Here is a 27,802-nt window from a genome sequence, read left to right as displayed (position 1 = left end):
TAGGTACATTAGGGACCAGATCAGAAACCACAAGGTACATTATGAAGTTAGACCAGACCCCAACTATTTTTAGTTTTGGCATTAGTGCGAGAAGATATTTCACCGTGTGGGTGGAGTCAAGGGGTGGGAATCTCATGGGGGCTTGGTCTGGGTCTTTACAATATTTACCCAGAATAAGTTTCAATCTTCTAATTTTGTTTTAGAGTATTGGTGTAATTCAGATTTAAATCACATTGTCAGATGGTTCCCGGTGCAGCGTAATTGCCTAGAGGAAGTTTGCAAATACTTAGTTGTGAAAGTCTGAGGGGGACTCCCCAATGCAAATTTAGGGTATCCACTCACCCTCCCCCCCACCCACCCCCCAAATCTGACACTGGGGAGCCAAAATGTTATAGCCCATACTGCAGCAGCTGATGCCCATAGCAGCCCATAGATGCCAATTTTGAGTTGCTAGATCTGTTCAAAATCTATCCCATCTAGCACAGTGGTCACACCGAACAACATGATACAAGAGATCCTCAATGTGAAGATGGTACTTTGTCTCCACAAAGATTGTGCATTGGTCACTCTACCAACACTGTCACAGGCAGATGCATCTACAAAAGATAGAGGATGTGGTCAAGTAGGATTTCCCTCTTGGTTCCCTCACCACCTGCTGCAGACCCAGATTAGCAGCTACGTCCTTTAGAGCTCAGCCAGCAGTGGTGCTATACTGAACTGGTACACTGAAGTTCCCTACTGAGAGTACATTCTGCATCCTTGCCACCCCTTGATGCTCCCTCCAAATTGTGTTTAGCATGGAGGTACTGATATGACATCTGGGTGCGCATGCGGGGGTTGGGGGCAGGGGAATGGGTAGGTGGTTTCCTTGCCCATGTTTGACCAGAATCCAGAGTCGATGTTGTAAACAACTATGCAGTAGCATAGACCAAGTGGTGCTTATGACATCTGGGACATTATCTGAATGTGAGTATGACAATGTCAGGATTTTGCTTCGCTTGTCTATTGGATAGCTCTCCCAATTTTAGTAAGTAAGGAGGATCTTGCAGGATTGACAGGGCTGGGTTTGCTTTTGTTGTTTTCAGTACCAAGTTCAATGCTAGGTTCTCTGTCCTGTTTCATTCCTTTTTTTTATATATAGAGACCTTGTAGCAGTTTGATGCAACTGAGTGGCTTGCTAGGCCATTTCAGAGGGTCTGGAGTTTCATGTAGGCCAGATCAGGTAAGGACAGCAGTTTACCTTCCCAGGATATTAGTGAACCAGGTGGGTTTTTACAACAAATGGTCATACAGTGGCTTTCAAATTCCAGGTTTATTAACTGAATTTAAATTCAACTAACTGCCATGGTGAAATTCAAACCAGTGCTCCCAAAGTATTAGCCTGGGTGTCTGGATTATAAGTCTAGTGACATTACCACTACACCACCACCACTTTATACAGGATCAGGTACTCGTCATCTCTATTGATGAAACCCATAATCCCATTTGCTAACTACTCTCTCTGTACGTCCTGTCAGGTGATGAAGAAGGAGCTCCAAAAGCTCGCGATTCCAAATAAACCTGTTGGACTTTAACCTGGTGTTGTGAGATTTCTACTGTACCATGAAGGAAAGCAGGTGATTTATTCCCAGTATCCAGGGCTAAGGTTTATCCCTCAAATCAACATCGTAAGGGGCGGCAATGGCCTAGTAGTATTATCACTAGACTATTAATCCAGAAACTCAACTAACATTCTGGGGACCCGGGTTTAAATTCCACCATGGCAGATGGTGGAATTTGAAATCAATTAAAAATATCTGGAATTAAGAGTCTACAAATGACCGTGAAACCATTGTTGATTGTCGGAAAAACCCATCTGGTTCACTAATGTCCTTGAGGGAAGGAAATCTGCCGTCCTTATCTGGTCTGGCTTCCTTACGACTCCAGATCCACAGCAATGTGGTTGACTCAATTGCCCTCCAAGGACAACTAGGGATGGGTAATAAATGCCAGCCAACCTGTGACACCAATGTCCCACGAATGAATAAAAATGATTCCACTGTTGTTTGTGGAATCTTGCTGTATGCAAATCAACATCCCCGTTTCCTACATCACAACAGCGACTACACTTCAAAAGTACTTCATTGGCATTTAAGCACAGTGAAGTTGTGAAAGGTGTATATATCAGTGTAAATCTTTCTTTTAACCCATAGGTAACAGAAAGCATTGACTCAGGCCAATGATGAGCATGGTCATCCAACTATAAACACTAGAAAACATGTTGGGAATAATCTCAAAATTTAACTAAACAAAGGCATGTGTTTACGTATCAGCATGGAGGGATATATCATAGAATTCTTACAGCACCTTCTCTCTGTAACCCCGCACATTCTTCCTTTTCAAATAACAATCCAATTCTTCCTTGCAGGCCTCAACTGAACCTGCCTCCATCACACACAAGCAGCACATTCCAGATCTTAACCGCTCACTGCATAAAAACATTTCACCTCATGTCTCCATTTCTTCTTTTGTCAATTACCTTAAATCTATGCCCTGTCATTCTCGATCCTTCCACCAGGGGGAACAGTTTATCCCCATGTATTCTGTCAAATCCCACTGAGATCTGAAGAGGGTAATGCATTGGTAGAGGCCGAGGAGCAGGTCAATTGCATGCACTTTTGGCTGCATTTGTGTGGTCCATGGAATTGAGAGGGACTGCGAAGAAAACAAAAAGGAATTTATATCTTCAGAAAAAAACAAATACACAGTGGACATATTAGCCTTGGCTTTCCCATTGTGTTGCTGACAATAACCTATTTATTTTGAATGATTCTGGCAGGCCTGTCTTCCACATTCTCAAGAGCTGCAGGGCAAGTAAGTTAAAACAGACAACATAACAGCTCAATGCTATGTGTAATGTAGAAACCGAGTTATTTCCTTCTGCAATTTAGAAAACAGCTGGAGGAGACATTGTAACAGCTTTATTTAGCTGTAGTTTCAAATGAAAATGATCAAGTCCTTATGTTATTTAATGTGTGCCACACCTGCTGTTTTAAGTCCCACGCTTGCAACAATGAACTTATTGATTTATTTTTCTGTAAACTAATAATGATGTAAACCATTAGCCTAAGGACTTTTGTGTGAGGAATATTCTCATGCCTGATGAGAAGACTGGCCATTTAGAATATGCCAAAAAGAAACTGAAAAATAAATTTTAAAAGCTCTCTTTAATAAGAGAGTAATTGTACTAATTGTGCTTTTATTTTATAGTTAGAACTCCTAGACCACTATTGTTTAGAAAATAAATTTATATTTCTCAATCCATACACACATTGGACTATATCCTTGCTCAGCATCAAATTACTTCATTTTTGTTTGGAAGAAGCCCTTCGAGCCTGCCCCGCCATTCAATAAGATCATGGCTGATCTGTCGTAGCTCAGTTCCACTTTCCCACCCTCTCCCCATAACCCTTAATCCTCTCACTTATCAAAAACCCATCAACCCGCATCTTAAAAATATTTAGCGAGGCAGCCTCCACCACTTCACTCAAAGGGTGGTGAATCTCTGGAATTCTCTGCCCGTTGAAGAAGTTCCTCCTCAACTCTGTTCTAAACCGCCCCCCCTTTATCTTGAGGCTATGCCCCCTAGTCCTACTGTCCTTTCTGAGCGGGAAGAGTCTCTCCACCTCTATCCTATCCATCCCATTCATCATCTTATATGTCTCAATGAGATCTCCCCTCATTCTTCTAAACTCTAACGAGTACAAGCCTAGTTTATTCAGCCTCTCCTCATAGCACAACCCCCTCAACTCCGGCATCAGCCTAGTAAACCTCCTCTGCACTCCCTCCAAGGCCAAAATATCCTTGCATAAGTGCGGCGACCAAAACTGCACACAGTACTCCAGCTGCAGCCGCTCCCCCACCCACCACCACCATCACCCCCCCCCTTCTCCTCTAACATTCCCCTCCATCTGTGTGACTTACAGGCCATCATTGCTCCTGTTCTCCTCCTCATTCATCCTCCTGTCCTGCTGACAGGGAGACAGTGCCAGGATTACCGGTCCATGGATGACAAGAGCCCTCCATTCTCTCACCCCAAACAGCTATTATTCACATCTGAACCAAGTCTGGCAACAAAGGCATTATCACCACCAAACTCAATCCTGTCCTCAGCCCTCATCTTCCCTACAGGGGTCGCTGGATTGTAACTGGGAGCAGGAAACCAAATTATCAGCCCAGGTGTGTCATAGTCACTGCTGCTAACCCACTGGAGATCTAACTCAGTGCAAGTCAGGGATGGAACTCAAGTCCTTAATACTCTGCATTTCTCCGTACAAAGCAATGTATTGCACATCTCTCAATGCAACTCTGGGTTAGGGAGTAGGCATGGGGTTCCAGCCCTGACAGGAACACCTTGGGGTTTAACCGTACGTCCGTCCACTAAACTGGGTTTTACTCCATACCTCAACGTTTACGTGTCAAGAAAAGGCCAGCTTAAATGGCTGTGTATATTCTATTAACTAACCGGAAAGTAAAGTTTTTCAATCTGTCAACAAAACCACCCAAAACCATCATATTCATCTAGTGAGCCAATTGTTAAAACAACAAAACTAATAGGCAACCAAAACTTTGTCACAACAGAACTTCATAGTAAAGTAGGGATAGAATTACAGAAGAATATCGGTGGTAGGGAAATTAATGGAAAAAATACTTAGGGGTAGGATGTATGAGCATTTGGAGCGTTGCGATCTGATTAGGGATACGCAACATGGCTTTGTTAGAGGGAGGTCTTGCCTTACGAATCTGGTAGAATTCTTTGAGGAGGTGACAAAAACAGTTGACGATGGGAGAGCCGTTGATGTCATCAATATGGATTTCAGTAAGGCGTTTGACAAAGTCCCTCATGGTAGGCTGGTAGAAAAGGTTAAGGCGCATGGGATACAAGGACAGGTAGCTAGGTGGATTGAGAACTGGCTGGGCAATAGGAGACAGAGGGTAGTTGTTGAGGGGACCTTTTCGGGCTGGAGGCCAGTGACCAGTGGTGTGCCGCAGGGCTCAGTACTGGGACCTCTCCTCTTTGTAGCATACATAAACGATTTGGAAGAGAGCGTACGTGGTGTGATCAGCAAGTTTGCGGATGACACCAAGATGGCAGGGTTGGCGGATACTGAGGTGGAATGTCAGGTGATACAGCAGGATATAGATAGGTTGGTACATTGGGCAGACGGAATTTAATCCTGACAAATGCGAGGTGATGCATTTTGGAAGGAATAATGCGGAGAGGAGCTACGTGATAAAAGGTAGACCGATTAGGAGTATAGAAATACAGAGGGACCTGGGAGTGCAGGTTCACAAGTCTATGAAGGTTGCGACACAAATGGAGAAGGTTGTGAGGAAAGCTTATGGAATGCTAGCCTTTATAGGAAGGGGTATAGAGTATAAAAGCTGCTGTCTAATGCTTCAGTTGTATAGAACGCATTTGGAGTACTGCATCCAGTTCTGGTCGCCTTACTACCGGAAGGACGTGGAGACTCTGGAGAGGGTGCAGAGGAGGTTTACCAGATGTTGCCTGGCATGGAAGGACTGAGTTACGAGGAAAGGTTGGAGAAACTGGGACTTTTCTCCTTGGAAAGATGGAGATTGAGGGGAGACATGATAGAGGTATATAAGATACTGAAGGGAATAGATAGAGTCAATAGTGAGAGGCTGCTCCCTAGGCTGGGTACAATTACGAGAGGTCATGATCTAAGGGTGAGGGGGGAGAAGTATAATTTGGATGTGAGAAGAAGGCTCTTCACGCAGAGGGTCGTGGGGGTACGGAACGCGCTACCAAGTAGGGTGGTGGAGGCAGGAACGTTGGACTCGTTTAAGGTTTACTTAGATAGACACATGAGCGAAACAAGGATGGAGGGTTATAGTAGGGGGTATTAAGTAGGGTCAGAGCCTCGGGAGACACCGGAAATGCAGACTTATATGTTAACGTTTTTGTCTTTTATTCCGCAGGTGGAGGTCCACCTTGTTGTCAAACGAGGGGCATACACACGGTGGGTCGTGCGTGGGCTGCTCTTGGAGGCTGCTCTGTTCCGCGAGTGGCCTAGTACTTCGTGTTGGTGTGTGTGCTTGATCCTGGACCGGTAGACGGGCGCCGCAACAGCTCAGTGACTAGCACTGCTAGCTGTGCAGATACATGGATTTGGGTCTGTGTCTGTGGGAGTTTGCGCATTCTCCCTGTGGTTGCGTGGGTTTCCTCCGGGCGCTCCGGTTTCCTCCCACACCCCAAAGATGTGCTCTTAGGCTGATTGGTTTACCAAATTGACACTATTCTCCCCTGAATCTGGCTAAGTTAGGGGTTCCACTCGCAGACACGCAGGGCAGATTAGGTGTAGGAGGATGCAGCGGTGCGGGCTCGTTGGGCCAAAGGGCCTGTTTCCCGTGCTGGGTTGTTCTTTGTTCTAATAAGTTATTCTCCTCATAAAATGAGGAATGGGTTTCACAGGTCATTTGCAAGCATATGTTCTATCTTTCCCCATTAAATGTAATTTCTACTGAATAATTAGCATTGCTAAGAAAGCAAATTTGTAATTATTTAATACTTGCCATACAATGCTTATACTTCAGGTTCAGATCACAATCAGCTTAATTGCTCTCATATGTCATACCACTCTACTCCATTCAATATGCCTATTGCATAACAATGAGAGAATGCTTTCCTTAAACAAACACTGCAGTATTCCAAAAACAAGTAAATAGCAATGAGTTCAAGTGACAAATCACCTGCCTGTGTGGCACGATGCCATACAGATCAAGAGGTCTGAAACTTCATCATGTGCTTAGCACAGTTGATTGTTACTGTTGGCCTCCATTTGAGGTTCGCACTCCTGATTGCTCACCAAAGCCCCTGGCGAAACCTCTCACTATCTTACAATCTACCAAGACTCATCATCCAACACACCTGAAGAATGAGTGAAATCCTCTGTTCTAGGGGTCTGATTAAGAGCATGTTCACAGTCACTCTTAAATTAAGATCAATCTATTATTCTAAAATAATGTACCATCTGTTATTTTGCGCAATACACCACATAAAATACCAAGTTGTATTTCAGCTGCTTCATCAACCTGACAGAGCTCCAATGACTCTCCCCAATGGCTTATAAATCTTTCGTTTTTAGGCAAACTAAGTATCTGACTTAATTGTAAACAAGAGATTCTGAGCAACGTTAAGAGTCAAAACGCAAACAGGAAGGCAGAGCTCTAATACATTAAATGTCAGCACCATATACTCCATGTCTGACCTTTTCTAATTCACTATTTCCAGTAAAATCATTAATTAAGAGGTTTAAAGAGGAAGAGTCTGATCAAGATTAGAAAATAAACTCGTGCAAATCCAACCGCAGTGTTCTGATAAGTCTAAAAAACAGAAAACCACTTGCCTACTGTGATCACGTGTAGTTATAGAAATAGAATATGAATAACAATATTTTTCAATGCTAAGTAGCTATTACCAAAGCTACATCCATCAGTGATTAATGAGATGGTATAATAAAAGTAGAGTGCTGCAGATGCTGGAAATCTGAAATAAAAACAGAAAATGCTCAAATAATTCTGGCAACATCTCTTGAGAGAGAAACAGAGTTAACATTTCCATCATAACGCTGAAGAAGTCATACAGACTTGAACCATGAACTCTGTTTCTGTCTCCACAGATGTCTGTTTTAGTTTTGTGAAGTGTTCCTGTTTTCCAAGAAAGGATAAGATTTTTAGAAAATGAAATGCTGGAAGTTATTGTTCTTAATTTTTTCTAAAACATGGACGGATGCTGCTATGATACTAAAGGGTAATGTCTGGATCTTAAGCAAATGTGCTTGTGAAGAACTAAAAGCAATAAACATGGGATAAAGAATAAACCCAAAGGAAGATCCAAGTACCTTTTTGTTCCAAGCACAAAGTAAATTTGTTGAATTAGAAACATATTTGTTGAACACTGAGCGAAGGCTTGACCATGGTAACATATTGATTGGAAGATTGGATAGAATTCACAGAAGGAACTAGAACATAGAACATAGAACATTACAGTGCGGAACAGGCCCTTCGGCCCACAATGTTGCGCCGACCAGTCTTATTTTTAAAAAAAAACATTGACCCACTAATCTAAACCAATCCCTTTTCGTCCATAAACCTATCCACCAATCTCTTAAACGCCCCCAAACTAGGCGCATTTACAACTGCAGCAGGCAGGGCATTCCAGTCCCTCACCACCCTCTGGGTAAAGAACCTGCCCCTGACATCCGTCCTATAACTACCCCCCCTTAATTTAAAGCCATGCCCCCTCGTGCTAGCTTTCTCCATCCGAGGAAACAGGCTATCACCATCCACCCTATCTAAACCTCTAATCATCTTATATGTTTCTATAAGATCCCCTCTTAGCCGCCTTCTTTCCAGTGAAAACAACCCCAAATCCCTCAGTCTCTCCTCATAGGACCTCCCCTGCATACCAGGCAACATCCTGGTAAACCTCCTCTGCACCCTCTCCAAAGCCTCCACATCCTTCCTGTAATGTGGGGACCAGAACTGCACACAGTACTCCAAGTGCGGCCGCACCAGAGTTGTGTACAGTTGCAACATGACGCTGCGACTCCTAAATTCAATCCCCCTACCAATAAACGCCAAGACACCGTACGCCTTCTTAACAACCTTATCTACTTGATTCCCAACTTTCAGGGATCTATGTACACATACACCTAGATCCCTCTGCTCCTCCACTCTATTCAAAGTCCTCCCGTTAGCCCTATACTCAACACATCTGTTATTCCTACCAAAATGGATTACCTCACACTTCTCCGCATTAAACTCCATCCGCCACCTCGCGGCCCAGCTCTGCAACCTGTCCAAGTCACCCTGCAAACTTCGACACCCTTCCTCACAATCTACCACACCTCCGACTTTGGTGTCATCAGCAAACTTACTAATCCACCCAACTATACCCTCATCCAGATCATTAATAAAGATTACAAACAGCAGTGGCCCCAAAACAGATCCCTGAGGCACACCACTCGTAACCGAACTCCATGATGAATAATTACCATCAACCACCACCCTCTGTCTCCTATCTGCTAACCAATTCCTGATCCAAGTACCTAAATTACCACCAATCCCATACATCTGCATTTTCTGCAGAAGCATACCATGGTGAACCTTATCAAACGCCTTACTAAAATCCATATATACCACGTCTACTGCCTTACCCCTATCCACCTCTTTGGTCACCTTCTCAAAGAACTCAATAAGGTTAGTAAGGCACGACCTTCCCGCTACAAAACCATGCTGACTATCTCTAATCAATTCATTACTCTCCAAATAACTATAAATCCTATCCCTAATAATTCTTTCTAAAACCTTGCCCACTACAGAAGTAAGACTCACTGGTCTATAATTCCCAGGGAAGTCTCTGTTCCCCTTCTTAAACAATGGGACAACATTCGCTGTCCTCCAATCTTCCGGTACTATACCAGAGACCAACGACGACCTGAAGATCAGAGCCAGTGGCTCTGCAATCACCTCTCTTGCCTCCCATAGAATCCTAGGGTAAATCCCGTCTGGACCAGGGGACTTATCTATTTTCAACCCTTCTAGAATATCCAACACATCCTCTGTATCAACTGCAATACTTTCTATTTTACACCCCTTCACCCCAGTGACCTCCTCAGCTACATTCATATCGTCCTGCGTGAACACCGAAGAGAAATAATGGTTCAATGCCTCTCCAATCTCTTCCGGTTCCACACACAACTTCCCCCTACTGTCTGTAACTGGCCCTAATCTTGCCCTAACCAACCTTCTGTTCTTGACATACCTATAGAACGCCTTAGGATTCTCCTTAATCCTATCAGCCAAAGTCATCTCATGCCCTCTTCGAGCCCTTCTTAACTCCCTCTTCAACTCCCTCCTAGCCAATCTAAAGCTTTCTACTGCACTACCCGAGCCCTCAAGCCTCATCCGAACATAAGCCTCCTTCTTCTTCCTAACCAACAAATCAACTTTTTTTGTGCACCACGGTTCCCTAGCCCTACCAATTCCTCCTTGCCTGACAGGGACATACCTATCACAGACCCGCAGTAGCTGCTCCTTGAAAAAACTCCACATTTCAGACGTTCCTAGTCCCTGTAATCTCCTAGTCCAACCAATGCTTCCTAATTCTCTCCTAATGGCCTCATAATTACCCTTCCCCCAGCTAAAACTACTGACCCGAGGTTCATGCCTATCCCTTTCCATCACTAAGGTGAACGTAACCGAATTGTGGTCACTATCACCAAAATGCACACCAACTTCCAAGTCTAGCACCTGGTCTGGCTCATTTCCCAGCACCAAGTCCAATATAGCCTCACCTCTAGTTGGCCTATCTACATAGGCCTATCTGGCACCATAAAAGCTAGCAATATGGGTAAATTGAGGACCTGAATCGATAGAGAAAAAAAATACTAATAGATCTTAGGTGTTGATGCTCAAGGTGGTCAAAGTGCACTGTTTTATAACAATAAGGTTACTGTCAAAATTTAACATTTACCTGAAGTAAATGTGGCAATTGTTAGAAATGCACTTACACAGAAGACCTACAATATGTTGCTAACTGATCTTCCAAGGAATACACTGAATTGGAATCAATCAGATGAAGTAGGGTTAAATGGCAGGAATATTAAAACCAATCTGAGCCGATATAAATAATTCAGAATTCAAAATGGAAAATGTTGAAAATATTCAGCAGGTCATGCAGCATCTGTGGAGAGAGAGAGTTAATGTTTTATCAGAACTGGTCACAGTTAGAGGTGCAATATGATTTGACCAAGGGTGTGGGTGGGACAAGGACAAAGCAAGGTCTGTGACAGGTGGGAAGCCATGAAAGATTGAATGATAGATAGTTAGTCTTACAGACTGTACACAAACTCAAACATCATCTTCCAGCAATGTCCGTACACCCTCTGTAAACATCAAATGAATGCAAACCAGGTGTGCCATTACATTTAGCTCTCTAAGCTTATCCTCAAAAAAGATGATTCTGTACACATGAATATAGCAAAAAACAATGTGTTGTGCACTATTAACAGGTGATGTGTATTTCTATGAAGCACCCTTTGTGTTCAAAATATCTTTAAGTTTCCTTTTCCTACCACTATGTCTCAGTGCAACATTGATATCAGCGGTTGAGGTGGAGGCAGTCCAGTCAGTGTTGCATAGAATGATCATGGTGGGCATCTTCTAGAGGCACAAGGTGTTGAGGACTTCAAGCTGCCGGAGGTCTCCTGCACTAGGGCATTTTCCTTGGCCTTGTCTGCTGCAACTAATGGGGTCAATGTTGGTGGCCATGAAGAGCCATTGTGAACTCTGGCGGGGGGGGGGACCTCAAGAAGCAGCTCTTAGGAGAAGTGAGATGTGCTCCCTCTCCATCTGGGTGTACATTGGCACCAAGGGGCTTCCAGATGCTTCATCTCCTCTCTCGCCTAGCCACTGCTGCACTGATTCCATGACTTGAGTGATAGAATACAGGTCAGAGTGCATATAGGCTAAATGTTTGACTTGGCTATCCATGGCAGTCGCCACCATTTCCATAGAGGAAGCCATGTGTTTAAATGCCTGGAACACAGCAAAATTCATGGCTTGAATGGTCTTCTTCATTGCATTTGCAAAGTTGTGCATGACCTCTGACATTTTCTCCCCTAACATCTGATGCACGTCAAGTAGGCTTCTTGTAGTTACTACCAGAGGCTTGTCATCAACCTGGGGCTCAGCAGGAGCCTGGTCACCAGCAGTCTTTAGATCCTCCACTCCACTCTGACATTATGCATCTGTTTGACCTGCATGACAAGGTACAGAGTTAGTGACATGTCAACTGAAACCTAACCCCTTCCCTGCATGCATCTCTGTCACACATGCTGGCCTGTCATTCACACATACACAAAGAATACCAAAACCTCTACGTTTGACTGTAAATGTCATGAAGCACTAAGACATGAAGGCCAGTCATGCATTCATTCTTCTGACAAACCCACCCACTTGCAGAATTATTATTGATGATCCCACAATAACATTGTTAAGATGTGACCCTGGTAATTAGCCTGGTGGATCGGAATAGGTCATTTATCCATTTCCTACACCACCCAGGTTCTACTCTGGATGCTTTGGGCCCCATGGTTACTCACTTCCTTGCCCAACTGCCCATCTCCATCCAGGTCACCTTGGTCAGGCAGGAAGATCTTCTGATACCATCCACAAGAAACAGCATATCCTTTCCTTGACAGCCTGGAGAACCATTTTTTCATATTCATTCATGGGATGTGGTGGTCGCTGGCTAAGCTAGCATTCATTGCCATCACTAACTGCCCAGGAAGTGGTGCTGGTGAGTTGCCTTGTTGGACCACTGTGGTCTGTACAGTGGAGGTACACCCACAGTGCTATTAGGAAGAGAGTTCCAGGACTTTGATCCAACAAAAGTGAAGGAACAGAGTAAGTCAGGATCGTGAGTGGCTTGGAAGGGAATCTGTAGGTGGTGGTGCTCCCATGCATCTGCTGCTCTTCTAGTTGGGAAAGGTTATGGGTTTGAAAGGCACTGTCGAAGGAACAAGGAACAAAGGGCCTGATTTTACCATTAAAGTGCTGAAACTGAGAGTGTTTCAGATACGATTTTTAGACCCGTTCTCTGACGTCCCCATATTCAATCAGCCTGGAAAAAAATCAGTGATTCTGAATTGTACTGCAGAAGCCTGTGGACGGGGCTTATCATGCCCAACACCCTGCTGCTCCGATTGGACCCTTCAGCTTCACATGCACAGTTAAAAAAAATAGAAAAACGCTCTCCAACCACATCACTCCTGGGCTGGATAATACCTCCTCCTGGCTCCCACCCCTACAACATAACTGTCCCTCTTATCACCCCCTTCCCCCTCACTGATCATATGCAGAGTGGCAGCGAACCCCTCCCACTCCTGTCCACCCGAGAATCATCTGACCTGCTTCCTCCCTCCCTATGAGATAGCCAACCAGCCAGCCTCCCTCCTGCAGGTAGAATTAGGGACCTTGTGGTGAAGGATCCTCTTGGGAAGAGTGATCATTGTATGGTGGAGTTTCTGATGCAGCTGGAGGAGGAGAAAGTGGCTTCCCGGACCTGTGTCCTTTGTTTGAACAGAGGGGGGTACGATAGGATGAGAGAGGAATTGGCGAATGTTGATTGGGGGAGCAGATTGGAAGGTAGGTCTGCTGAGGAACAGTGGAGGATCTTTAAGGAGATCTTTGTTGGTGCTCAGCAGAAATTTATTCCGATGGTTAAAAAGGATCGTAGGAGGAGAGATAATCAGCCGTGGATAACAAAGGAGGTAAAGGAGAGTATTAAATTAAAAGCGGATGCGTTTAGAGTAGCTAAGAGTAGTGGGTGAGAAGAGGATTGGGAGAGGTTTAAATATCAACAAAGAATGACGAAGAAGTTGATAAAGAAGGGTAGGATAAACTATGAAGCTGGGCTAGCGCTAAATATAAAAAAGGATAGTAAAAGTTTTTATAAATATATAAAAAGGGACTGACTAGGGTGAACGTTAGACCCTTAGAGGATGAGAGGGGGGACTTAGTGGTAGGGGATGGGGAAATGGCTGAGGCCTTGAATAACTTTTTTGTTTCGGTCTTCACGGAGGAGGACGTGAATAGTTTGCCGGGTGTTAGCGATGGAAAGATGGTAGGAGTGGAGGGCCTTAATGACATTATTGTTACTAGAGAGGCAGTGCTTGACAGACTGGGGGGACTGATTGTGGACAAGTCCCCAGGACCGGATGGAATGCATCCAAGGGTTCTGAAAGAAATGGCGGAGGTGATAGTGGATGCCTTGATGATTATTTTCCAAACCTCGCTGGATTCCAGGGAAGTGCTGGAAGATTGGAAAACGGCTAATGTTACGCCGTTGTTTAAGAAGGGTAGTAGGCAAAAGGCAGGGAATTATAGGCCGGTTAGTTTAAAATGCTTGAATCTGTAATCAAGGAGAAAATAGCGAGGCATCTTGAGGAGAATTGTTTGATAGAGCAGACGCAGCACGGTTTCGTTAAGGGGAAGTCGTGTCTGACGAATTTATTGGAGTTCTATGACGATGTGTCTAGGGCGGTAGATAGAGGAGAGCCGGTAGATGTGGTGTTTCTTGATTTCCGGAAGGCGTTTGATAAGGTGCCGCACAAGAGGTTGTTACAGAAGGTTAGGGGGCATGGAGTTGGGGGTAGGGTGTTAGTGTGGATAGGGGATTGGCTGTCAAATAGGAGGCAGAGAGTGGGTGTCAATGGGTGCTATTCGGATTGGCGGTTGGTGACTAGTGGAGTGCCCCAGGGATCGGTGCTGGGGCTTCAGCTATTTACCATTTATATAGATGATCTGGAGGAGGGAACCGAGTGTATGGTGTCAAAATTTGCTGATGACACCAAGATTGGTGGAACAGCAAATTGTGCGGAGGGTGTGGAAAGTCTGCAGAGGGATCTAGATAGGCTGGGCGGATGGGCCAGGAACTGGCAAATGGAATTTAATGTAGGCAAATGTGAAGTTGTCCACTTTGGTAGGAATAATGGTAGGAAGGACTATTATTTACATGGCGAAAAACTGCAGCATGCTACGGTGCAGAGGGACCTGGGGTCCTTGTGCATGAGTCGCAAAAACCCAGCCTGCAGGTGCAGGTGGTCAGGAAGGCGAATGGGATGCTGGCCTTCATAGCGAGGGGGATTGAATATAAAAGTAGGGAGGTCTTGCTGCAACTGTACAGGGCACTGGTGAGGCCGCAGCTGGAGTACTGTGTGCAGTTTTGGTCGCCGCACTTACGCAAGGATATTTTGGCCTTGGAGGGAGTGCAGAGGAGGTTTACTAGGCTGATACTGGAGTTGAGGGGGTTGAACTATGAGGAGAGGCTGAATAAACTAGGCTTGTACTCGTTAGAGTTTAGAAGAATGAGGGGAGATCTCATTGAGACATATAAGATGATGAATGGGATGGATAGGATAGAGGTGGAGAGACTCTTCCCGCTCAGAAAGGACAGTAGGACTAGAGGGCACAGCCTCAAGATGGGGGGGGTTTAGAACGGAGTTGAGGAGGAACTTCTTCACTCAAAGGGTGGTGAATCTCTGGAATTCTCTGCCCGTTGAGGTGGTGGATGCTGCCTCGCTAAATATATTTAAGATGCGGGTAGATAGGTTTTTGATAGGTGAGGGGATTAAGGGTTATGGGGAGAAGGCGGGAAAGTGGAACTGAGCCACGACAGATCAGCCATGATCTTATTGAATGGCGGGGCAGGCTTGAAGGGCTAGATGGCCTACTCCTGCTCCTATTTCTCATGTTCTTATGTAAGAACAAAGAACAAAAACAGCCCGGGAAACAGGCCCTTTGGCCCAACAAGCCCGCGCCGCCATCTCAACACCACTAGTCCCCCTCTCCACCCACGACCCTTGTCTAATGTTTTATGGCCATCCAGATTGAGGGAAACTGATTTAGGGACAATTTATTACTGCCAATCAGCCTAACAGCACATCTTTGGTGTGTGGGAGGAAACCGGAGCACCCAGAGAAAACCCACGCAAGCACGGGGAGAATGTGCAAACTCCCAGAGACACCGGCCCAAATCCATGTGTCTGCACAGCAATCAGCGATAGTCACTGAGCTGTCGTCTTGCCCAGTGACCTGGAAGGACCTTGGTGAGTTGCTGCAGTGCATTGTGCAGATGGTCCATGCTACCGCCACTGTGTTTGGGGCGGGGTGTGGGGGTGGGGGGGGGGGGGTGGATTTTGAAGGTGCATGGAATGCCAATCCAGTGGGCTGTTTTGTCCTAGCTGGTATTGAGCTCGAGTGTTACCGGAGCTGCACTTATCCATACAAATGGAGAATATTCAATCACACTCCTGACTTGTAGATGGAGTAGAGTGTTTGGGGAGTCAGGAGGAGAGTTACTTGCCACACGATTCCTAGCCTCTGATCAACTATCATAGCCACAGTATTTATATGGCTAGTCCCGTTCAGTTTTTGGTCAATTGTAACCCCAGGATGTTGATAGTGGGGGATTCAGCAATGGTAATGCCATTGAATGTCAAGAAGAGATGGTTAGATTCTGTCTTGTTGAAGGTGGTAATTGCCTGGCACTTGTGTGGCATGAATGTTGCAAGCCACTTGTTAGTCCAAGCCTGAATATTGTCCAGGTCTTGCTGCACATAGACATGCACTGCTTCAGTATCTGAGGAGCAGCAAATCGTGAACATTATCTGATCATCAGCAAACATCTCCACTTCTGAACTTACGGAAGAAAAGGTCATTGAAGAAACAGCTGAAGATTTGGGCCTCGGACATCGCCTTGAGGAACTCCTGCAAAGATGTCCTGGAACTGAAATGATTGACCCCCAACAACCGCAACCATCTTCTTCTGTCAAGAGCAGTCACTCTCACCTCACCTCTGAAGTTCAGCTCTTTTGTCTGTGTTTGAATTAGGGCCGTAATGAAGTCAGGAGCTAATTGGCTCTGGTGGAACGCAAACTGGGTCAGTGAGCAGGTTATTGCTGAGCAAGTACTGCTTGATATCATTATTGATGACACTTTACATCGCTTCACTGATGATCGAGAGTAAACTGATGGAATAGTAATTGGCCAGGTTGGATTTGTCCTGCTTTTTGCAAATAGGACATACCTGGGCTATTTTCCACATTGCCAGGGTAGATGCCAATGTTGCAGTTGCACTGGAACAGCTTGACTAGGGGCGTGACCAGTTCTGGGGCACAGGTCTTCAGTACTATTACTGGAAAGTTGCGAGGACCCATAGCATTTGCAGTATCCAGTGCCTTCAGCCATTTCTTGATATCACGTGGAGTGAATCAAATTGCCGAAGCTGGTGTCTGTGCTGCTGGAGGCCACTGGAGAAGGTGAAGTTGGGTCATCCACTCACCACTTCTGGCTGAAGATTATTACAAATGCTTCAGCTTCGTCTTTTGCACTGATGTGCTCCATCATTGAAGTTGGAGCTATTTATAGAGCCTCCTCCTCCAATTAGTTGTTTAACTGTCCACCACCGTTTACAACAGGATTGAGCAGCACTGCAGAGTTTCGATCTGATCCATTGGTTGTGGACTTGCTTAACTCTGTCCATTGCATGCTGTTTTGACAGATTCACCTGCCGCAAGCAGATTGGTAAGGATGAGATAAAGTATATTTTTCCTTCTTATTGGTTCTCTCACTACCTACTGCAGACTCAGTACTATATTGAACAAAAGTAAGTCTTGACAATAAAAGGGAAGTTGTTTTATTAGTAGGAGACGTTGAAGATATTTATGAAGCACATTAATTCCTTCCTGCTCCTTCCATTCAATCATCTTCAAGGTGTCATGGATCTGTCTAGTAACAGCAGGAACAAAAATTTAACAAAGAATGCTTGGATATGATCTGCCCAGCAACTGCTGTTGATAGGCAGATTTTTAAGCAGAAGTCTGCATTCAAAGGGGACGATGAGATGCAACCTTTTGCAGTAACGATATTAGCAGGCATCCAGATAGAATCAGGCACATGATAAATGCAAAATACTGCAGATGCTGGAATCTGAAACAAAAACAGGAAATGCTGGAGAATCTCAGGTCTGACAGCATCTGTGGAGAATAGACTCAACATTGAGTCTGGATGACCCTTTGTCAGAACCCTTTTGACAAAGGGTCATCCAGACTCAAAAAGTTGGCACTATTCTCTCTCCACAGATGCTGTCAGACCCGCTGAGATTTTCCAACAGTTCCTGTTTTAGAATCTGGCATATCAAGAAACAGTTTACCTAGAAGACAGAGAGCAGTGGAGGTATACAGATACTAATTTTGAGTCACAGGAAGAGAGATACAGACAACCCAAATACCCAAGAGGTGAGAATCAAAAAGGAACCAGAGTATAATTGCCAACAGCTGCAGAAGCAGGCAGGCCAGTTTAAATCTCTCAGCCAAGAGGCATTGTAACATCTAAGAACCAACAGGCCAGTTTAGCATTTCACAGCTGAGACTATTTTAACATCTAAGAAGTCAGGTAGTGCAGAAACTTTCAGAAAGGCAGTTTAAATATTTTCTTGGTCCAGCAAAGGTAAGTTCCCAGACTTGATCAATGTTGTGGTAACTACAAACTGGATTTGACTTAATTTCGATGTGGTTTGGGAACAAGAAAGCGTTAAGGAGTTTCAGAACCACAGATGTACCTTGGAACAAGAGGTAATTTTTATATAAACTGTGTTTAGTAATTCATATATTTAATTGTCTTAAGCATATTATAATTCTATCATCTCTTTAATTTAATAAATAGACTTTAGTAATGATTACATGATGACTGGGCTGTTTATTCTCACTGGGGTTTTCACATGACTCTTCACACCATTCCAAAAACAAAACTATATAATCAACATGAACTGGTGTTTCATGTTGAGACACCATCAGAGATAACATCAGCATGGTTCGTGACAAAGGTAATGGAAACGTTGCCTCAAGTGGTATATTTATATGAGTTATCTACTTTGCCTTATTCAAATGTCATAAAAAATAGTGCAGAGGAGGGCTGTAATATATTGAGAGAAGAAGAGACACAGAAAAAGAGAACACAGGTGTGCATTGAAAATTTACTTTTACTGTGAATTCGAGATATCAGCTGTGCTTCTGCAGCAATTCACTGAATGGGTACTTCCTCATGGCAGGGGGCGGGGAGGGGTACATAGAACATTACAGCGCAGTACAGGCCCTTCAGCCCTCGATGTTGCGCCGACCAGTGGAACCAATCTAATGACCCTCTAACCTAAACTAGTGCAATGTTATCCATATGTCTATCCACTGACCATTTGAATGCCCTTAAAGTTGGTGGGTCCACAACTGCTGCAGGCAGGGCATTCCACACCCTTACTACCCTTTAAGTACAGAACCTACCTCTGACATCCGTCCTATGATTACCACCCCTTAATTTAAAGCTATGTCCCCTCATGTTAGCCATCACAATTCGAGGAAAAAGGCTCTCACTGTCCACCCTATCCAATCCTTTGATCATCCTGTATGCCTCAATTAGGTCACCTCGTAACCTTCTTCTCTCTAATGAAAATAACCTCAAGTCCCTCAGCCTTTCCTCATAAGGCCTTCCCACCATACCAGGCAACATTCTGGTAAACCTCCTCTGCACCCTTTCCAATGCCTCCTCATCCTTCTTATAATGTGGCGACCAGAACTGTACGCAATACTCCAAGTGTGGCCACACCAGAGTTTAGTACAGTTGTAACATGACCTCACGGCCCCGAAATTCAATCCCTCTACCAATAAAAGCTAACACACCATACGCCTCTTAACAACCTTATCAACCTGGGTGCCAACTTTCAGGGAGCTACGCACATGTACCCCAAGATCTCTCTGCTCGTCAACACTACTAAGAGTCCTTCCATTAGCCCTATATTCTGTACCCCTGTTACTCTTACCAAAGTGAATCACCTCACACTTTTCTGTATTAAACTCCATTTGCCACCTCTGGGCCCAGCTCTGCAGCTTATATATGTCCATCTGCAAACCGTAACATCCATCCTCACTGTCTACAACTCCTCCGACTTTAGTGTTGTCAGCAAATTGACTAATCCATCCTTCTACACCCTCATCTAGGTCATTTATAAAAATGACAAACAGCAGTGGCCCCAAAACAGATCCTTGAGGTACACCACTTGTAACTGAACTCCAGGTTGAATATTTCCCATCAACCACCACCCTCTGTCTTCTATCAGCTCGCCAATTCCTGATCCAAACTGCTAAATCACCCTCAATCCCATGCATCTGCATTTTCTGCAGTAGCCTACCACGGGGAACCTTATCAAACGCTTTGCTAAAATCCATATACACCACGTCAACTGCCTTACCCTCATCTACCTCTTTGGTCACCTTTTCAAAAAACTCAATAAGGTTTGTGAGGCACGACCTACCCTTCACAACACCGTGTTGACTATCCCTAATCAATTTAGGTAGGTGGAGAGGGGTAGGTGGTCAACACCAAGACATGCTTATGTCTGCTGGTAGCAGAGGGGCATTGACACTTGGTTGGCAAAAAGTGTCTGTCCAGTTCCTTGGCTAGAGAACCAACAAGGCACAAAATAAAAAATTTAAAATAGGCAGGAAAAACATGTTACCATGATCTTAATTCTGTAATTATATGCACCAGGTGGACAGTGCTCAGTACCTGCACATCATTACCGCAGGTTTAAGGGGAAATAATGTCACAAACTATAAAATCCCTCAAGTGAGCATCAAAACATCATGAACTATTGCCCTCACCTGACCACAAAGTCACAAGACATGAGAAAAAAAGCCTGTCCACGATAAAATAAATCTTTCAATTTTTTTCCAATCACTGACAAAGAATTGAATTTGAGAATGGCAGAAAGCTGTAAAGAAGACATGCTACCAACCTTCCACGCGAAACAGATCGACAGCTTCCTGCGGTCCAACAGTCAAGCACAAAACCATGAGCAAAAATAGGAAGGCACAATTCCAACTAAGATAATGACAGAATTTGGAATTAAACCACTTAAATCTTTTGTTCACTTCAATTGTCGATCCCAACAGAAACCTCAACTTGATTGAAACCCTATATCTGCCCATTGTAATCAAGATTTGCTTCTCAGTGCATCACAGGTAAATTATGAGGAGAAAAATGAGAAGACAGCCACTTTCTTATACTGTCCAAAGTTCTCTTGGATGCCACATACCCAGACCATATCAAGCTTAAATTGACAGCAAGCCAAAGGAAGAGAGACTTTAGTGCAGGTGACTCACAAAAAGCTTGATCAAAGCAAGAGATTTTAAAGGAGAGAAAGGTGGAGAGGTTTAGAGGGCAAATCCCAGAACTTAAGGTCTGGACAGTTGAACGCAAAGCTGGCAGTGCTGAAGGAAGAGACACTTGAACAAGAGACGACAATTGGATTTCTGGGAGGTTGTAGTATTGGAAGTGGATTTTTTTTAAAATCATTCTTGGGACGTGTGCATTGCTACAAGACTAGCATTTATTGCCCAACCCTATCTACCCTTGAGAAGGTGGTGATGAGCTGCTTTCTTGAACAGCTGCAGTTAACTTAGTGTACATACACTAAGAGGGGTTAGGGTCTTTGACCCAGTGACAGTGAAGAAATAGTGATATAGTTCAAAGGGTGTGCGGCTTGAAGGGGAACTTGTAGGCGGTGGTGTTCCGACACATCTGCTGTCCTTGTCCTTCTAGGTGGTGAAGGTCACAGGTTTGGAAGGTGCTGTCAAAAGGAGCATTGGTGAGTTGTTGCAGCGCATCTTGTAGATAGTGCACAGATAGATCATTGTGATTCTGTGATGGAGAGAGTGAATGTCTAAGGTGGTAAATGGGGTGAGGTGTCAATCAAGCAGGTTACTTTGTTCTGAATGGTGTCAAGGTTCTGAAGTGTTGTTGGAGCTGCACTATTGCCATGGGACACTATTTCACAGGTGTGTGTCTCAGGTTACAGCAATACAGTTGTTGTTGTATAAATACAGATGGCTTTATACAACAATCAACATTAGTTGTCATGGTCATTACAGAGACTTGCTTTATAATTTTGGATTTATTCAATGAATTTAAATTCCGTTCACTGCTGTGATGGGATTTGGACCACTGTTCCCAGAGCACTAGCCTAGGCCTCCAGATTACTGGTTCAATGATATTATCACTATTTCCTGCCAGTTTCTCAAAAGCAGAAATACCTGGCCAACATTTCTGAAGTAAATATACAAATAGTCATATGAAACAGGCAGGCAAGACCAGATGCTTCATTAAGATTATCCCATACTCAATGGTTAGTGCATGGCAGCTGATCAAGACCAACATAGGAGATTACATGGAATAAATGCATGTTACTTACTGTCTATATAATAGATCTCTGCACCAGTTGAGAGCCAGCCTTGCACCTTCTTGAAGCTCTTGGGATCCGTGCAGAGACTCATCAAAATAATCCACCAAAAAGGGCAGAAATTTCATCATGTTAGATTTTTCCTTTTCAGAGGCTTGTCCTTCTCTGGAGGAACGAGAGTATTGCTGTAGTTCCTGCAGTTGATGCTGTGGTGTTTCAGCTCCTGTAGGTACAAGTTCTACAGGGGAAAAAAGATCCAAGTGGACAGATGGAGAAAGAGGAAGAACACCAGATTGGATTCAGCTAGATTTTAGAAATGAGAGGACAGAGGTGAAGTAGAAATAAGCACACAAAACTGTACAACACCTGGGAATGTTTCTAAAAGTCAGATTTTAAAAGGTACAGATAAATACACTCAAAAATATAGGAAACTACTTGGATACCACAGTTAAAAAGTTAAAATCAAAACTGAAGACTTGTAATGATGATTACAAGAATAATTTTAAACTGGAGGAGAATGAGAAAGTAAGGTTTAAAAGTGGAATCAGAAAACTAAATGTACAAGGAGCACGTTTAAAAAAGAAAATCAACAAGAAACAGTAGTTTGCAAGTAGAACACAATGAACAAAATTGTTACAACACACGCAGATTAGCCATGCTAAATTACTCCTCAGTGTCCCAAGATGTATAGGTTCGGGGAATTAGCAGGGTAAATATGTGAATCACAAGGATGCGGCCCGAGTATGATGCTCTGTTGGAGAGTCAGTGCAGACCCAATGGGCCCAATGACTTCCTTCTGAACTGTGTAGATATGACGTAATTGGATTAGGATTTGGTTTAATTCAGATGATTACGTTTTTAAAATTTACTTATAAATGGCTGATGAATTTGCAGTGTAGCCATGAACAAGGTAATGTTAAAGTTAATTCCCAGGATGTGTTAGAGTTGAATAGTGCAAAGTCATAGAATACTTGACCAGTTTAAAAAAGATTATCCTTTTAACTTGGTGGAAAATACCAGTGTTTTCATATCTTTTGCACGTGCAACCAATAGCTCTCACCTTCAATGGATTCACTCTTAGTTCTACTTCATCTATTTATATTCCTGGTCTCCATCTTGATCTCAGATGGAACTGCCACATTGCCTATATTATTAAAGCTTCCTCCAAGAAGCCGTTTTTTTTTTAAAAAGCTCACCTCATGTTACAGACTTTGGGGTGGGGTGGGGGAGCGCCTTTATAAGTGGTGGTGTATTTTCCAACCAGTTTTGATCTTATGCAATTTTCTATTAATAACCCCACAATGAACTGATCTTGTCTCAAGTTTAAAGGGTTAGTTTATTCAGACCACGGGAGAAGGATCACCACATCACCTCCTGTGCAAAAGAGGAATAGATTAAAAAGGAAGATTTATAGGGCAAAGAGTATATAGAAAATTATTGCTTCCGTGGATGAACAAAGTCCAATGAAGTAGTTCTTCATGGAGGTTGACAGGCTGAAAACGAATTCCCTTCATGAGAATTAACTTCAAACAATGAGATAGGCACGTGGAGATGAATCAGTCTTGCAGGCAATAGTACTGAAGTTGCAGTAGAAACAGTAAAAATGGTGCTGGGCAGAGCTCGTTTTCTGTGTTGCTGCGAGTTAGATGATAAAATGGCACATTGAGTTTTGCAGTACAGCAAGACAATATTACTAGTTGCAAAGGCCTAAGATCCATGTGACATGACTCTCACCTTTTCAGAGTCTTTGCCAAAATGTGTGTATCCCTTGTCTGGGAACGAGATCGTTAAATGCTCCAACTATTAAGAAAGGAAGGTTGCGAGGTCCTTTGTCCTAGCAGACACAGACTCTGACAAGATTAGCTTGTGAAATGCTCATTGCCTTTGTATAATTCTCTTTGGATTTAAAGTTTATTAATTGGTGTCACAAATAGTCTGCAATAAAGATACTGTGAAAACCTCCAAGCTGCCACACCCCTGTTCAGGTACACTAAAGGGAGAATTTAGCATGGCCAATCCACCTAACCAGCACATCTTTCAGATATAGTCTCTGCAGCCCTCAATACGTCGTTAGTGTTTCGTCAGAGATAACAACACATGGCTTCTTAAAAATCGCCAGATAGCTCCTTTAGTTCAGGGGTCACATACCTTCAGCCATTTTAAAAGGTCTTTGTCCAGTTTTTAAAATTTTAGAAATAGCCATGAGGATATTTGGGTGGCACGGTAGCACAGTGGTTAGCACTGCTGCTTCACAGCTCCATGGACCTGAGTTCGATTCTTGGCTTGGGTCACTGTCTGTGTGGAGTTTGCACATTTTCCTCGTGTCTGCGTGGGTTTCCTCTGGTTTCCTCCCACAGTCCAAAGATGTGCGGGTTAGGTTAATGTTTGGCCAAGCTAAATTGACCGTAGATGCATAGGTTAGAGGATGTGGGTAAAACATGTACGGATATGGGGGTAGGGCCTGGGTGGGATTGTGGTCAGTGCAGACTCAATGGGCCGAATGGCCTCTTTCTGTACTGTAGAATTTCAATGATATCTATATTTTCTAAAAACAAATACAGGATGAGGTCTTAGTCCCCTCCTATTTGCTAAAGTTAAATCAAGTGTTTAATTCTGTTCCCATAATCACGGAAGACTTCGCGCATCCCCTCAAATTGTTGGTTACTTGATCAACAACCTTTCTCCCATTTAGCTTCCAGCTCCATGTTTTCTCTGACTTCTTATCTCAAACCTTGAGGTGGAAATTCATTAAACAGCACTGGAAAATGGCTGCCTATTAAAGGCCCAATCACATATTAAATTTCTTAGGAGATCTAAAGATTTAGACAATATACCATACGGGTCTGTGAAATGCTTATGATTGAATGACAGCATGATAATCAGGATCTTGGCCATTTTTTATTTTCTTAATCCAGAAAGTCTATTCTTTCTCTCAATCCATTTTAAAAGTTGGATCAGAAACATCCTTATAGCTCTGGAAGGGCAGGCCTGAGAATTTAGATCTGGTTTCATAAACATGCATATTTATATTATGGTAAAAATAAGGTAATGACACAAAAAGCAGATGCATTGATCTAACTTTGACCTTTATCTAAGTTTGCACTTTAGCAAGTACAGGAGGCAGCGAATCAGGCAACAGCTTCCAAGCTCAACAAAACACAACTCTCTGCTGCCCTCAGATGTCAGATCAATTCAAAGTCAGTGCCATCAGCAGTGAGAATACCACATGCTTGCTATTAACAACTTTCTTGCACTGTAAAAAGTGCTCTTGACTGCGAGTTACCCATGGTTTGTTGCACTGTTTCTATTATTAGATCATCTACTTAAACTCCCTTTGATATTTTACATAAGAATAACTGAAAAACAGAACTGGTCAAATCTACAATGCAACACATTTTTAAAATTATTTTATGGCACGTGAACATGGCTGGTAAGGCCAGATTTTACTGCTCATCCCTGACTGCCCTTAAGAAGGCAGTGAGCCACTGCAGTTGCTTTGGCGCAGGTACACCCAAGTTGTTCGGAAGGAAGTTCCAGGGTTTGATCCAGTCACAATGAAGAAACGCCTATATAATTTCAAATATGGGGCCTGAAGGGAAACTTGCTACCCTTACCCTTCTCGGATGTAAGATTCCAAGTTTGGAAGATGTTGTCAAAAGAGCCTGGGTGAGTTGCTGTGGTGCATCTTGTAAAAGGTACACACTGCACCGGTGGTGGATAGAGTAAACATTTGAAGTGGCAGATGAGGCATGGATCAAATGGACTGCTTTGAATGTTGTTGGAGCCAAATATTTCCAGTCAAGTGGCAAACATTCCATTACACGTTACATTTACGCAAAGTCTTTCCCCAACCAGAACTGCCCTCCTTGGAAGCACAACTCTCTGGCCAGATGACCAACTTGCAGTCATATCGATACCTCAAACCCATTAAAGCACTCAAATTGTAAACTCTTACATTAATATTTCATGAAACAGAACCAAAAAGACAAGACCTTTTGCAAAATATTGCTGTGCCAGAGATTAAAAACAACTTAGAAGTCCCTTTAACACCACCTACACGGCACAACACAAGTGTGAGATGGAATACTCCCCACTTGCCTGGGCAACAGATACACAGGAACACCACCACCTGCAAGTTCCCCTCCAAGGTACTCACCATCCTGACTTGGAAATATATCACTGATCCTTCACTGTCACTGGGTCAAAATCCTGGAACTCCCTCCATAATGGCAGTGTAGGTCAACAACGTTTCAAGAACAGCTCACCATCTCAAGGACAGCTAGGGATACGCAATAAATGCTGGCCAGCCAGCAACATCCATGTCCAACAATTGAATTAAAAACACATGGAGCTACAAACAACTCAGACATATTCCTCATCAGACATGGCTTGAAATGTTTTTTGCATATATTCATTCATGGGATGACGGCATCACTGAATAAACCATCATTTATTGCCCAGTCCTGATTGCCCGAGGAGTGGTGAGCTGTCTTCTTGAACTGTTGCAGTCCATCAGATGTCCGTACACCCACAGTGCTGTTAGGGAGGAAGTTTCAGTGAAGGAAACAGTGATATATTTCAAAGTCAGGATCCTGAGTGCGTTGGAAGGTTAGAGGTTGTAAGTTTGTAAGATGCTGTCTGAAGAACCTTGAGTTCCTGTCGTACATCTTGCTGCCACTATGTCGCTGGTGGAGGGGGTGAACATTTGTGGACAAGCTGCCATTTGAGCAGGCTGCTTTGTCCTGGATGGCATCAAGCTTCTTCAGTGCTGCTGGAGCTGCATCCATCCATAATGGAGAGAATTTCATCACACTCCTGCCTTGTACCTTATAGATTGTGGACAGATTTTGGGAGTCAGGAAGGGAGTTATTCACTGCAGAATTTTTAAATCAGTAGAGGAATAAAGTGTTATGGGGATGAGTCGGGAAAGTGGAGTTGAGGATTGTATCAGATCAGTCATGATTTCATTGAATGGCGGAACAGATTCAATGGGCCGAATGGCTTACTTCTGCTCCTAACTCTTATAGTCTGAGGATTCTTCACCTCTGATCAGTTCTTGTAGAAACAATATATGACCAGTCCGGTTCAGGATCAAGGATGACCCCTCCAGGTTATTGATAGTGGGGATTCAGCAATGCTAATGCCATTGAATGTCAAGAAATAACAATTAGAAGCTCTCTTTGGAGGTGGTCATTGCCTGGCACAACTTACTCCCACTTGTCAGATAAAGCCTGGGTATTGCACAGCTCTTGTTGCATTTGGACATGAATTGCTTTAGGTCTGAGGTGTTGTGAAGGGTGAACATTGTTCATTAACGATTGCACATCCCCACTTCTGGTATTACGGAAGAAAAGGTCATTGAAGAAGTGTGACACTACTGTGCCTTTAAGAAGTGTATTTTAATCATGGTCTCTGCAGTTTATAAGCAACCCTTTTTTTCATTATTGGCACCAGGAGATGTATCATAGCATGTTATTGTTATTGGAGTCACATAATAGGCTTTTTGTTTATTTTTAATCTGGGCCTAATATGATGTCCTGGAGTTTTACTTTTAACCCTTTTGGATTGTTGTTGGGGGGGGGGGGGGGCGGGGGGAATGATTGACAGTTAGGTGGGAAAAGTTCTTTGCTTTCAGTTTTGACTGCTGGCTAGGAGCTGTTGGACACCAGAAATAAAGCAGTATTTCTGTGATGCTCTCTGATATTAGAAATTCTGCTAGTTAATTGGAGGCAGTCTTTCTTGCCTTTCTGCAGTGAAAATGTTGTTGATGGTTTGCCAGCTAGAGACCAGTAGTGGCTTTATCTCTACCCCAAGATGTAGTTGAAGCTCCAGCGCCAGGAAGTCAGTTTCAATTCTCTATCCAAAGGCCAAGTGTTGTGGTGCTAGAAAATCCAGGTGTATATTTGCAAGGGTTTGTTTGGAAGGTTTATACAATATCATGGGT

General features: G+C 43.6%; 1 protein-coding gene across 1 annotated transcript in view; it reads right to left on the bottom strand.

Moving 5' to 3' along the window:
- The window catches only part of ikzf4 (IKAROS family zinc finger 4), a 209,904-nt gene extending 182,473 nt beyond the window's left edge, over positions 1–27,431 (bottom strand). Inside the window, exons 1-3 of the mRNA XM_080218119.1 lie at positions 21,871–27,431; positions 11,142–11,825; positions 2,519–2,694 (exon numbers count right to left, since the gene is read on the bottom strand). Of these exons, the coding sequence (XP_080074245.1) occupies positions 2,519–2,620 (102 nt within the window). The 5' untranslated portion in view covers positions 2,621–2,694; positions 11,142–11,825; positions 21,871–27,431. The remainder of the gene's footprint in view (positions 1–2,518; positions 2,695–11,141; positions 11,826–21,870) is intronic.
- Positions 27,432–27,802: the final 371 nt, after the last annotated feature.

Source organism: Carcharhinus amblyrhynchos, chromosome X (assembly GCF_965287045.1).
Source record: "Carcharhinus amblyrhynchos chromosome X, sCarAmb.v2.hapA, whole genome shotgun sequence".
NCBI classification, from domain to species: Eukaryota; Metazoa; Chordata; class Chondrichthyes; order Carcharhiniformes; family Carcharhinidae; genus Carcharhinus; species Carcharhinus amblyrhynchos.
The sequence above is the reverse complement of the archived record's forward strand: the minus strand, read 5'-3'. Positions and strand labels throughout refer to the sequence as shown.